This window comes from Calliphora vicina, chromosome 2 (genome assembly GCF_958450345.1).
Source record: "Calliphora vicina chromosome 2, idCalVici1.1, whole genome shotgun sequence".
Lineage (NCBI taxonomy): Eukaryota > Metazoa > Arthropoda > Insecta > Diptera > Calliphoridae > Calliphora > Calliphora vicina.
The window spans coordinates 93,724,683-93,737,770 of NC_088781.1; the positions used below are offsets into that span (position 1 = coordinate 93,724,683).

The window sequence follows — 13,088 nt, forward strand, 5'->3', positions numbered from 1 at the left end:
GGTATATCAATACTAGATTCTGTTTCCGTGCCGTCCATTCTAATGTCATGCTTTGGGAATAAAGTGTTCACGATGTTTTGCATTGTGACCTCATCCATATTTTCCACTGCATTCCTCATTCCCAGTTTCTTCATCACGATTTTATATCCAAGACCCCATGGATTCTTGTTAATATCGGTTCTCAGCTCCTCCCATTTATCTTTCTTACTTTTGTGTATGTAGTTATGCAGCTGTTTTTTGGCATCTTTATATGCATTTTGTTCCAATTCTGCGTCGCCTCTGCGTCTGGCTCTGGTGTACCTTCTTCTCGATTTGATACAGTTTCGTCTAGATTCTTCGATCGAGGCGTTCCACCAGTATACTGGTTTCCATTTAGGGGCCTTATTTCTTTTGGGCATTGCCTTATTGCAACATCTCGCAATTGCAGACATGGTGTGTTTCACTGCAGATCTTGCGTCCATTTCATTTGTGTGTTCTCCAGCATGTATGTCGATCTCGTGAAGGAGTATCGCCGTGTTAAGCTTGTTGACGTGCCATCTTTGGGTGGTCCCTCCAGGCTTCCTTGCTGGAGTGTCTTCGTTAGCTCTTAGGCAGAACGATATATACTGATGATCGCTGGCTGTGTATATTTCTAGTACTCTCCATTCTTTAACTTTGTGGGCCATTCTCTCGGAGACAAAGGTTACATCTGGAATAGTGCCTTCACATCCAGGACGCCTGAAAGTTGCAGCAGTACCAATGTTAGCAGTCGCCAGTCCAGCTCTTGCAATCATATGCAATATCCTTCTACCCCTCGAATCAGTAGTCTTCATTCCCCATTCGATTGCGCGGGAGTTAAAATCGCCTGCTACTATAAGATCACCACCTTTAAATCTTACAAAGTCTTCGATCCTGTCGAGTTTCCCTTGGAAGGAGGCAATACTATCACTTGGAGTTAGATAGCAGCTTACTAACGTGAGGTTTCCAATCTGTAGCCAGACAAAACCATTTCCCTTTCCGCTGTTTTCTATATGTGCCTGTCCGGGACAGGGGATCCATATTGCGGCGGTTTCTGAATCATCTTCAAGCCATAGCCCATTTCTCATTTTTGTGTACTGTTCACTAATAATAATCATGTCTGCCTCGTGCTCCTTTGCGATCTGTGGTAGGAGAGCGTGTGCCACTTTTCCTCTATGCATGTTGGCTTGCAAAAACCTCATTTCAAGCTATTTTAGGGGGTTTACAGCTTCGGGATCCAGGCATGTGGTCTGTTGGTCTGCCCTCGCTCTGTGAGCAGATGCAGCATTTCGGGGGGTTTCTGCATTCTTTCATCTTGTGGCCCTTCTGTCCACATCTTATGCACAGTCCCATGCTCTTCCTATCGGGTCCTTTACAGTCCCATTGCATATGTCCCGATTCGAAGCATTTGTAGCAGCGCTTCACCTCCTCCATGTACCGTATGCGGCAGTATGTCCATCCTATCAGTATTCTTCGTTTCTCGAGCAATGTGTTTGCGTCAGCTCTCTTCTGTTCCCTGCTATTTGTAGCCGTCAGACGTATATTTGTGTCCTCCTCCGTTATATTGGCCACATTTTGTATGGCCTTGAGCACTTCTTCCTCTGTTGTCAGGGAGTCAAGATCCTGAATTTCTATTGTGGCCTTGGATTTCATGTCCTGTACCGTAGCCTCCTCTTTTAATGTACTCATGATAGCCTCACGGAACTCATCCTTTCTTCCGCCTTGACCCATTACCAGGAGTATAGAGCCAGATTTTGTCTTCCGAACGGATTGGATTGCTTCTGTTTCTTCCGGGTTCACTTTCGTTTTGAGATTTTTCAGGACATCCGCGTAGCTGTGACCATCTCGAGGTTTTATAACAACAGCATCGGGTCGTTTCTTAGGTTTCTTGGGGCGTGGATTTCTTCGATCTTTTTTGCCTCTTCTTGTTTCTGGTGCATCCTCGGTTTGAGTTTCTGTAGGTGCTACTGCTGTAGAGTTTCCGCTAGTTTTCTTCTTCTGTTTTTTCATTGGGTTAGTTTCCGCTGGACTAAGTGCGCTTCTTTTGTTGCGAGGTATTGTTGGAGTATCTTGGCAGATCTGCAGCGCCTTGTGAGGTTTAATCACTTCCCTTTCCTCCTCTGCTGTTTTCCAGTTTCTTCGGTAGTCGGCGATTATGTCCAGTAGTTCGTCCAACTCTAAAACACCATTTTGAACATCTCTGTTGATGTTTCTTTGTCTGGCCATGGCCGCTTTCATCTTTCCGAGAATGCTTCGGCACTTCGTCAGGGATTCTTCCTCTGAAAGTCTCATTTTGATAATGAATTCTTGCCTAGGTGAGTTGTAGGTTGAATAAGCTTTCTCTGCAAGGGGATCGACAGTGTTGAAATCCACTTCGGATGTCTTCTCGTGCGTGGTGCATGGGGTCTGCTCTATGCAGATATATACATTTCTTTCTTCTTCTGTTGGCTCATTTGCCATCACTGTCGACGTTCTTTGACCTCCCTTAAGTGGTGATCTCGGTGTCTTTCCGTTAGAGTGGAAAGGGTTTTCTCTTTCATTGTTGATTTGTTGATTCATGTTCGTGCTATTTGGTCCCCGCTCGTAGCCGTTATCTCCCTCTGCATTTGTGTAGTTGTCCTCATTGATCCGAGGGTCCCTTTGAAAAACAGTGAGGTTCTCGCGATGGTTGACGCCAATCCTTATGAGAGTTAGCGTTCAGAGCCAGATCGGACACAAAATTAGGAGTCATCTCAACTAATAACTTCACAGCCAACTTAATGACTGCAGACTTCGAGCGTTCCACGAGCCCTGCCAGGGTTTTAACGGGACGGAGGTAGCTCCAGCATTTACCCGTGAGCCATTTCAGCACGGTGTCACCCGAGCTTACTGAGGTCACGGATACGGGAGCTCCCAGCCCATGTGCGTCACTTCCCATCAGAATGTCCATCGGTAGTCCATATTCTTATCCGGTCCGTCATCCTGCTAGTTTTGGTCACCCCCAGGTATTTTATTTCTCCGGTGCCCTTCGCGCTTCGAAAGAGGCACGATGAGCGTCCCCAATTCGCCAAATGGAGGGTCCCGATGGGGGATCTAGCCAACCCACACAGGATAATAATAATAATAATAATAATAATAATAATAATAATAATAATAATAATAATAATAATAATAATAATAATAATAATAATAATAATAATAATAATAATAATAATAATAATAATAATAATAATAATAATAATAATAATAATAATAATAATAATAATAATAATAATAATAATAATAATAATAATAATAATAATAATAATAATAATAATAATAATAATAATAATAATAATAATAATAATAATAATAATAATAATAATAATAATAATAATAATAATAATAATAATAATAATAATAATAATAATAAAATAATAATAATAATAATAATAATAATAATAATAATAATAATAATAATAATAATAATAATAATAATAATAATAATAATAATAATAATAATAATAATAATAATATAATAATAATAATAATAATAATAATAATAATAATAATAATAATAATAATAATAATAATAATAATAATAATAATAATAATAATAATAATAATAATAATAATAATAATAATAATAATAATAATAATAATAATAATAATAATAATAATAATAATAATAATAATAATAATAATAATAATAATAATAATAATAATAATAATAATAATAATAATAATAATAATAATAATAATAATAATAATAATAATAATAATAATAATAATAATAATAATAATAATAATAATAATATAATAATCATAATAATAATAATAATAATAATAATAATAATAATAATAATAATAATAATAATAATAATAATAATAATAATAATAATAATAATAATAATAATAATAATAATAATAATAATAATAATAATAATAATAATAATAATAATAATAATAATAATAATAATAATAATAATAATAATAATAATAATAATAATAATAATAATAATAATAATAATAATAATAATAATAATATAATAATAATAATAATAATAATAATAATAATAATAATAATAATAATAATAATAATAATAATAATAATAATAATAATAATAATAATAATAATAATAATAATAATAATAATAATAATAATAATAATAATAATAATAATAATAATAATAATAATAATAATAATAATAATAATAATAATAATAATAATAATAATAATAATAATAATAATAATAATAATAATAATAATAATAATAATAATAATAATAATAATAATAATAATAATAATAATAATAATAATAATAATAATAATAATAATAATAATAATAATAATAATAATAATAATAATAATAATAATAATAATAATAATAATAATAATAATAATAATAATAATAATAATAATAATAATAATAATAATAATAATAATAATAATAATAATAATAATAATAATAATAATAATAATAATAATAATAATATAATAATAATAATAATAATAATAATAATAATAATAATAATATAATAATAATAATAATAATAATAATAATAATAATAATAATAATAATAATAATAATAATAATAATAATAATAATAATAATAATAATAATAATAATAATAATAATAATAATAATAATAATAATAATAATAATAATAATAATAATAATAATAATAATAATAATAATAATAATAATAATAATAATAATAATAATAATAATAATAATAATAATAATAATAATAATAATAATAATAATAATAATAATAATAATAATAATAATAATAATAATAATAATAATAATAATAATAATAATAATAATAATAATAATAATAATAATAATAATAATAATAATAATAATAATAATAATAATAATAATAATAATAATAATAATAATAATAATAATAATAATAATAATAATAATAATAATAATAATAATAATAATAATAATAATAATAATAATAATAATAATAATAATAATAATAATAATAATAATAATAATAATAATAATAATAATAATAATAATAATAATAATAATAATAATAATAATAATAATAATAATAATAATAATAATAATAATAATAATAATAATAATAATAATAATAATAATAATAATAATAATAATAATAATAATAATAATAATAATAATAATAATAATAATAATAATAATAATAATAATAATAATAATAATAATAATAATAATAATAATAATAATAATAATAATAATAATAATAATAATAATAATAATAATAATAATAATAATAATAATAATAATAATAATAATAATAATAATAATAATAATAATAATAATAATAATAATAATAATAATAATAATAATAATAATAATAATAATAATAATAATAATAATAATAATAATAATAATAATAATAATAATAATAATAATAATAATAATAATAATAATAATAATAATAATAATAATAATAATAATAATAATAATAATAATAATAATAATAATAATAATAATAATAATAATAATAATAAATAATAATAATAATAATAATAATAATAATAATAATAAATAATAATAATAATAATAATAATAATAATAATAATAATAATAATAATAATAATAATAATAATAATAATAATAATAATAATAATATAATAATAATAATAATAATAATAATAATAATAAATAATAAAATAAATAATAATAATAATAATATAATAATAATAATAATATAATAATAATAATAATAATAATAATAATAATAATAATAATAATAATAATAATAATAATAATAATAATAATAATAATATTAATAATAATAATAATAATAATAATAATAATAATAATAATAATAATAATATAATAATAATAATAATAATAATAATAATAATAATAATAATAATAATAATAATAATAATAATAATATAATAATAATAATAATTAATAAATAATAATAATAATAATAATAATAATAATAATAATAATAATAATAATAATAATAATAATAATAATAATAATAATAATAATAATAATAATAATAATAATAATAATAATAATAATAATAATAATAATAATAATAATAATAATAATAATAATAATAATAATAATAATAATAATAATAATAATAATAATAATAATAATAATAATAATAATAATAATAATAATAATAATAATAATAATAATAATAATAATAATAATAATAATAATAATAATAATAATAATAATAATAATAATAATAATAATAATAATAATAATAATAATAATAATAATAATAATAATAATAATAATAATAATAATAATAATAATAATAATAATAATAATAATAATAATAATAATAATAATAATAATAATAATAATAATAATAATAATAATAATAATAATAATAATAATAATAATAATAATAATAATAATAATAATAATAATAATAATAATAATAATAATAATAATAATAATAATAATAATAATAATAATAATAATAATAATAATAATAATAATAATAATAATAATAATAATAATAATAATAATAATAATAATAATTTTTTTTTTTTTGCGGGTCAAGATGGGAAAATGCGTTACGCATCTAACGAGATCGTCAAGCTCGTCGTATGCCGGACTCATTTGTTACCGGCTAAAAACCCACCTCGTGCCATCATCGGGGAATTTTACCACCTCGGAACCGTTTCCACATTACTTCGAGGTGGCCCCCTCTATGGTAATTAACCATTTCAATACATTGTACCCGCGTCCGGGCTCCGCTTTTCACGCCACTGCGTCTATGTCCACTTTCTTTTCATGGAGGACATGTTCTGCAAAACTCTTTACTGCATTCCAGCTACTTTCATCGTTTAACATCTTTTGTACGATGTTTGTGACTGCTATGGCACCTATCACTTCTTCGAGTCTTCTACGGCGCTCGGCCCAGTGGCGACAGATAAAAAAGGTGTGTTCGGCGTCGTCTAAAACTTCTTCCTCTTCGTAAATGCAGTATGGTGAACTGCATTTTCCCATACGGTAGAGGTACTTTCGGAAGTACCCATGACCGGATAACATCTGGGTCATATAGTAATTTACTTCACCACTTCTCCTGTTTAGCCACGTGTTCAGATCAGTGATTAGTCGATACGTCCATCTGCCCTGTTCTCCATCTCTCCATCGGAGTTGCCACTTTTGTAGAATATCCTGCCGTATACTCGCTTCATTTTGCACTTGAGCCGTGTCTTGCTTGGCGTTGAAAATCATCTGGCGCTCTATTGCCTGAAGATCTATGGGTACCATTCCAGCTATTGTTAAGACAGCTTGTGTAGACACTGTACGGTATGCTGACGTCACCCGTAGAGCTGCTGTTCTCTGCACAGAAAGTAGTTTTCTCGCTCTAGTCTGAGTCGTCAAAGTGGAGGCCCAGATTTCAGATCCATATAGTAATATACTATTACTGGCCTCCATAAGTAGTTTTCTCCTGCTTTGGAGGGGTTCACCGATGTTCGCCATGAGTCTACTTAGTTGTGTTGTTATTTTTGCTGCATTTGATGTTGCATATTCAATTTGCTTTGTGTAGGTTAGCTTCGAGTCCAACCTAACGCCAAGGTATTTGATCGATGGCTTCGTGGGGATGACAAGGTCGCCTACATGCATATCTATCTCGATTGGAATGTGTCTTCTGGTAAGTAGCAACAGTTCCGTTTTGTGCATGGCCAGTTGTAGGCCATGTGAATCCAGCCAGCTCTTAGTTCGGATCATAACTTGTCGCAATCTACTTTGGGCTTGCTCTGTGTTCCTCGCTTTGATGACCGCCGCTATGTCGTCCGCGTATCCCACGAGGAAGGTGTCTTCTGGCATCTCTATTTTCAGAATCTCATCATAGGTTGCGTTCCAGAGGTCTGGCCCCAGAATGGATCCTTGCGCGGCCCCTGAGGTAACTTGCACTGTTCTCATGCCTTGATTGGTGTCATAAGTCAGCACTCGATTCTTTAGGTAATCCTTTATAGTTTTCACCAAATATTTCGGGATTTTAAAAATTGTCTCCAGAGCCTGTACTACATCCATCCACCTTAAACTGTTGAAGGCGTTTTTGATGTCCAGAGTCGCCAATAGAATGACTGGTCGCGAGAAATGATTTCCGTGTTGGGCGGCCTCAGCGGCGCATATCACATCCTTTAGAGCTCCTATTGTGGATTTTCCAGGTCGGAATCCATATTGCCTTCTCGAAAGACCTCCAGCAGCTTTGATGGCTTCGTCAAGCCTAGGTTTGATGAGTCGCTCAAGCAGTTTGCCTGCAGTATCCAACATACACAGCGGTCTGTAAGATGATGGTGATCCTGGGTCACCCTTACCCTTGCTGATGAGAACAAGTTTTTGTTTTTTCCAGACATCTGGGAATATTCCCTCAGTTAAGCATCTGTTGTACATCCGTAGTAGAATTCCGGGACAGTTCGCTAATATCTCTTTGATGACCTCTGCAGGAATGCCATCAAGGCCGGGTGCCTTCCTATTCTTGAGGCTGCGAGCGGCTGATTGTAATTCTTCGGTGGTGAACAGGGGTATATCAATACTAGATTCTGTTTCCGTGCCGTCCATTCTAATGTCATGCTTTGGGAATAAAGTGTTCACGATGTTTTGCATTGTGACCTCATCCATATTTTCCACTGCATTCCTCATTCCCAGTTTCTTCATCACGATTTTATATCCAAGACCCCATGGATTCTTGTTAATATCGGTTCTCAGCTCCTCCCATTTATCTTTCTTACTTTTGTGTATGTAGTTATGCAGCTGTTTTTTGGCATCTTTATATGCATTTTGTTCCAATTCTGCGTCGCCTCTGCGTCTGGCTCTGGTGTACCTTCTTCTCGATTTGATACAGTTTCGTCTAGATTCTTCGATCGAGGCGTTCCACCAGTATACTGGTTTCCATTTAGGGGCCTTATTTCTTTTGGGCATTGCCTTATTGCAACATCTCGCAATTGCAGACATGGTGTGTTTCACTGCAGATCTTGCGTCCATTTCATTTGTGTGTTCTCCAGCATGTATGTCGATCTCGTGAAGGAGTATCGCCGTGTTAAGCTTGTTGACGTGCCATCTTTGGGTGGTCCCTCCAGGCTTCCTTGCTGGAGTGTCTTCGTTAGCTCTTAGGCAGAACGATATATACTGATGATCGCTGGCTGTGTATATTTCTAGTACTCTCCATTCTTTAACTTTGTGGGCCATTCTCTCGGAGACAAAGGTTACATCTGGAATAGTGCCTTCACATCCAGGACGCCTGAAAGTTGCAGCAGTACCAATGTTAGCAGTCGCCAGTCCAGCTCTTGCAATCATATGCAATATCCTTCTACCCCTCGAATCAGTAGTCTTCATTCCCCATTCGATTGCGCGGGAGTTAAAATCGCCTGCTACTATAAGATCACCACCTTTAAATCTTACAAAGTCTTCGATCCTGTCGAGTTTCCCTTGGAAGGAGGCAATACTATCACTTGGAGTTAGATAGCAGCTTACTAACGTGAGGTTTCCAATCTGTAGCCAGACAAAACCATTTCCCTTTCCGCTGTTTTCTATATGTGCCTGTCCGGGACAGGGGATCCATATTGCGGCGGTTTCTGAATCATCTTCAAGCCATAGCCCATTTCTCATTTTTGTGTACTGTTCACTAATAATAATCATGTCTGCCTCGTGCTCCTTTGCGATCTGTGGTAGGAGAGCGTGTGCCACTTTTCCTCTATGCATGTTGGCTTGCAAAAACCTCATTTCAAGCTATTTTAGGGGGTTTACAGCTTCGGGATCCAGGCATGTGGTCTGTTGGTCTGCCCTCGCTCTGTGAGCAGATGCAGCATTTCGGGGGGTTTCTGCATTCTTTCATCTTGTGGCCCTTCTGTCCACATCTTATGCACAGTCCCATGCTCTTCCTATCGGGTCCTTTACAGTCCCATTGCATATGTCCCGATTCGAAGCATTTGTAGCAGCGCTTCACCTCCTCCATGTACCGTATGCGGCAGTATGTCCATCCTATCAGTATTCTTCGTTTCTCGAGCAATGTGTTTGCGTCAGCTCTCTTCTGTTCCCTGCTATTTGTAGCCGTCAGACGTATATTTGTGTCCTCCTCCGTTATATTGGCCACATTTTGTATGGCCTTGAGCACTTCTTCCTCTGTTGTCAGGGAGTCAAGATCCTGAATTTCTATTGTGGCCTTGGATTTCTCCTCTTTTAATGTACTCATGATAGCCTCACGGAACTCATCCTTTCTTCCGCCTTGACCCATTACCAGGAGTATAGAGCCAGATTTTGTCTTCCGAACGGATTGGATTGCTTCTGTTTCTTCCGGGTTCACTTTCGTTTTGAGATTTTTCAGGACATCCGCGTAGCTGTGACCATCTCGAGGTTTTATAACAACAGCATCGGGTCGTTTCTTAGGTTTCTTGGGGCGTGGATTTCTTCGATCTTTTTTGCCTCTTCTTGTTTCTGGTGCATCCTCGGTTTGAGTTTCTGTAGGTGCTACTGCTGTAGAGTTTCCGCTAGTTTTCTTCTTCTGTTTTTTCATTGGGTTAGTTTCCGCTGGACTAAGTGCGCTTCTTTTGTTGCGAGGTATTGTTGGAGTATCTTGGCAGATCTGCAGCGCCTTGTGAGGTTTAATCACTTCCCTTTCCTCCTCTGCTGTTTTCCAGTTTCTTCGGTAGTCGGCGATTATGTCCAGTAGTTCGTCCAACTCTAAAACACCATTTTGAACATCTCTGTTGATGTTTCTTTGTCTGGCCATGGCCGCTTTCATCTTTCCGAGAATGCTTCGGCACTTCGTCAGGGATTCTTCCTCTGAAAGTCTCATTTTGATAATGAATTCTTGCCTAGGTGAGTTGTAGGTTGAATAAGCTTTCTCTGCAAGGGGATCGACAGTGTTGAAATCCACTTCGGATGTCTTCTCGTGCGTGGTGCATGGGGTCTGCTCTATGCAGATATATACATTTCTTTCTTCTTCTGTTGGCTCATTTGCCATCACTGTCGACGTTCTTTGACCTCCCTTAAGTGGTGATCTCGGTGTCTTTCCGTTAGAGTGGAAAGGGTTTTCTCTTTCATTGTTGATTTGTTGATTCATGTTCGTGCTATTTGGTCCCCGCTCGTAGCCGTTATCTCCCTCTGCATTTGTGTAGTTGTCCTCATTGATCCCGAGGGTCCCTTTGAAAAACAGTGAGGTTCTCGCGATGGTTGACGCCAATCCTTATGAGAGTTAGCGTTCAGAGCCAGATCGGACACAAAATTAGGAGTCATCTCAACTAATAACTTCACAGCCAACTTAATGACTGCAGACTTCGAGCGTTCCACGAGCCCTGCCAGGGTTTTAACGGGACGGAGGTAGCTCCAGCATTTACCCGTGAGCCATTTCAGCACGGTGTCACCCGAGCTTACTGAGGTCACGGAATACGGGAGCTCCCAGCCCATGTGCGTCACTTCCCATCAGAATGTCCATCGGTAGTCCATATTCTTATCCGGTCCGTCATCCTGCTAGTTTTGGTCACCCCCAGGTATTTTATTTCTCCGGTGCCCTTCGCGCTTCGAAAGAGGCACGATGAGCGTCCCCAATTCGCCAAATGGGAGGGTCCCGATGGGGGATCTAGCCACCCCACACAGGATAATAATAATAATAATAATAATAATAATAATAATAATAATAATAATAATAATAATAATAATAATAATAATAATAATAATAATAATAATAATAATAATAATAATAATAATAATAATAATAATAATAATAATAATAATAATAATAATAATAATAATAATAATAATAATAATAATAATAATAATAATAATAATAATAATAATAATAATAATAATAATAATAATAATAATAATAATAATAATAATAATAATAATAATAATAATAATAATAATAATAATAATAATAATAATAATAATAATAATAATAATAATAATAATAATAATAATAATAATAATAATAATAATAATAATAATAATAATAATAATAATAATAATAATAATAATAATAATAATAATAATAATAATAATAATAATAATAATAATAATAATAATAATAATAATAATAATAATAATAATAATAATAATAATAATAATAATAATAATAATAATAATAATAATAATAATAATAATAATAATAATAATAATAATAATAATAATAATAATAATAATAATAATAATAATAATAATAATAATAATAATAATAATAATAATAATAATAATAATAATAATAATAATAATAATAATAATAATAATAATAATAATAATAATAATAATAATAATAATAATAATAATAATAATAATAATAATAATAATAATAATAATAATAATAATAATAATAATAATAATAATAATAATAATAATAATAATAATAATAATAATAATAATAATAATAATAATAATAATAATAATAATAATAATAATAATAATAATAATAATAATAATAATAATAATAATAATAATAATAATAATAATAATAATAATAATAATAATAATAATAATAATAATAATAATAATAATAATAATAATAATAATAATAATAATAATAATAATAATAATAATAATAATAATAATAATAATAATAATAATAATAATAATAATAATAATAATAATAATAATAATAATAATAATAATAATAATAATAATAATAATAATAATAATAATAATAATAATAATAATAATAATAATAATAATAATAATAATAATAATAATGATAATGATAATAATAATAATAATAATAATAATAATAATAATAATAATAATAATAATAATAATAATAATAATAATAATAATAATAATAATAATAAAAAGATGAATAATTTAGTAAAATTTAATCTTAATCACAATAGATCAATTTATATAATAACTATTTTTACACTTAATTTATGAAGTTTTTAAATTTTCAAATATCCATACTTTTATCCTCCTTATTTGTCACCTTTAATAGCCGCTTTTTTTTTTGTCAATCCTTTCTTGGCGTTATTAGATTCAGCTACTGATTTCGCTGCTGGCTTCTTTTTTGGCTTTGGAAAGAAATCGCATTGAGTAGATGCAGAAGACTTTTTTAATTTGAGTCTTCCATCGACAAGCGGTATGAAAGCATGGTATTGAGCAGTGCCATCGATTGTTACCGCAGCATCGAATCTGCTCTTTAGTGTTTTCAATGTTTCC

The 13,088-nt window shown here is 29.8% G+C and overlaps 3 protein-coding genes across 3 annotated transcripts; 2 read left to right on the plus strand and 1 right to left on the minus strand.

Moving 5' to 3' along the window:
• Positions 1-1,200: 1,200 nt before the first annotated feature.
• Positions 1,201-2,289, minus strand: LOC135950712 (uncharacterized). The gene has a single exon (XM_065500242.1). It carries the CDS (start codon positions 2,287-2,289, stop codon positions 1,201-1,203), a length of 1,089 nt encoding a protein of 362 aa, XP_065356314.1.
• Positions 2,290-5,900: 3,611 nt separating this feature from the next.
• Positions 5,901-6,656, plus strand: LOC135950713 (uncharacterized protein DDB_G0287625-like; the record flags this gene model as incomplete). The annotated part of the gene is made up of 1 exon (XM_065500243.1): positions 5,901-6,656. A coding segment is annotated over one exon (756 nt), but the record flags the coding sequence as incomplete, so codon positions are not given.
• Positions 6,657-11,843: 5,187 nt separating this feature from the next.
• Positions 11,844-12,731, plus strand: LOC135952229 (GATA zinc finger domain-containing protein 14-like; the record flags this gene model as incomplete). Its single annotated transcript, XM_065502079.1, has 1 exon — positions 11,844-12,731. A coding segment is annotated over one exon (888 nt), but the record flags the coding sequence as incomplete, so codon positions are not given.
• Positions 12,732-13,088: the final 357 nt, after the last annotated feature.

Coding starts and splice junctions, on each gene's coding strand:
- LOC135950712 (XM_065500242.1), bottom strand. CDS start 2,289: ATGAGACTTTCAGAGGAAGAATCCCTGACGAAGTGCCGAAGCATTCTC.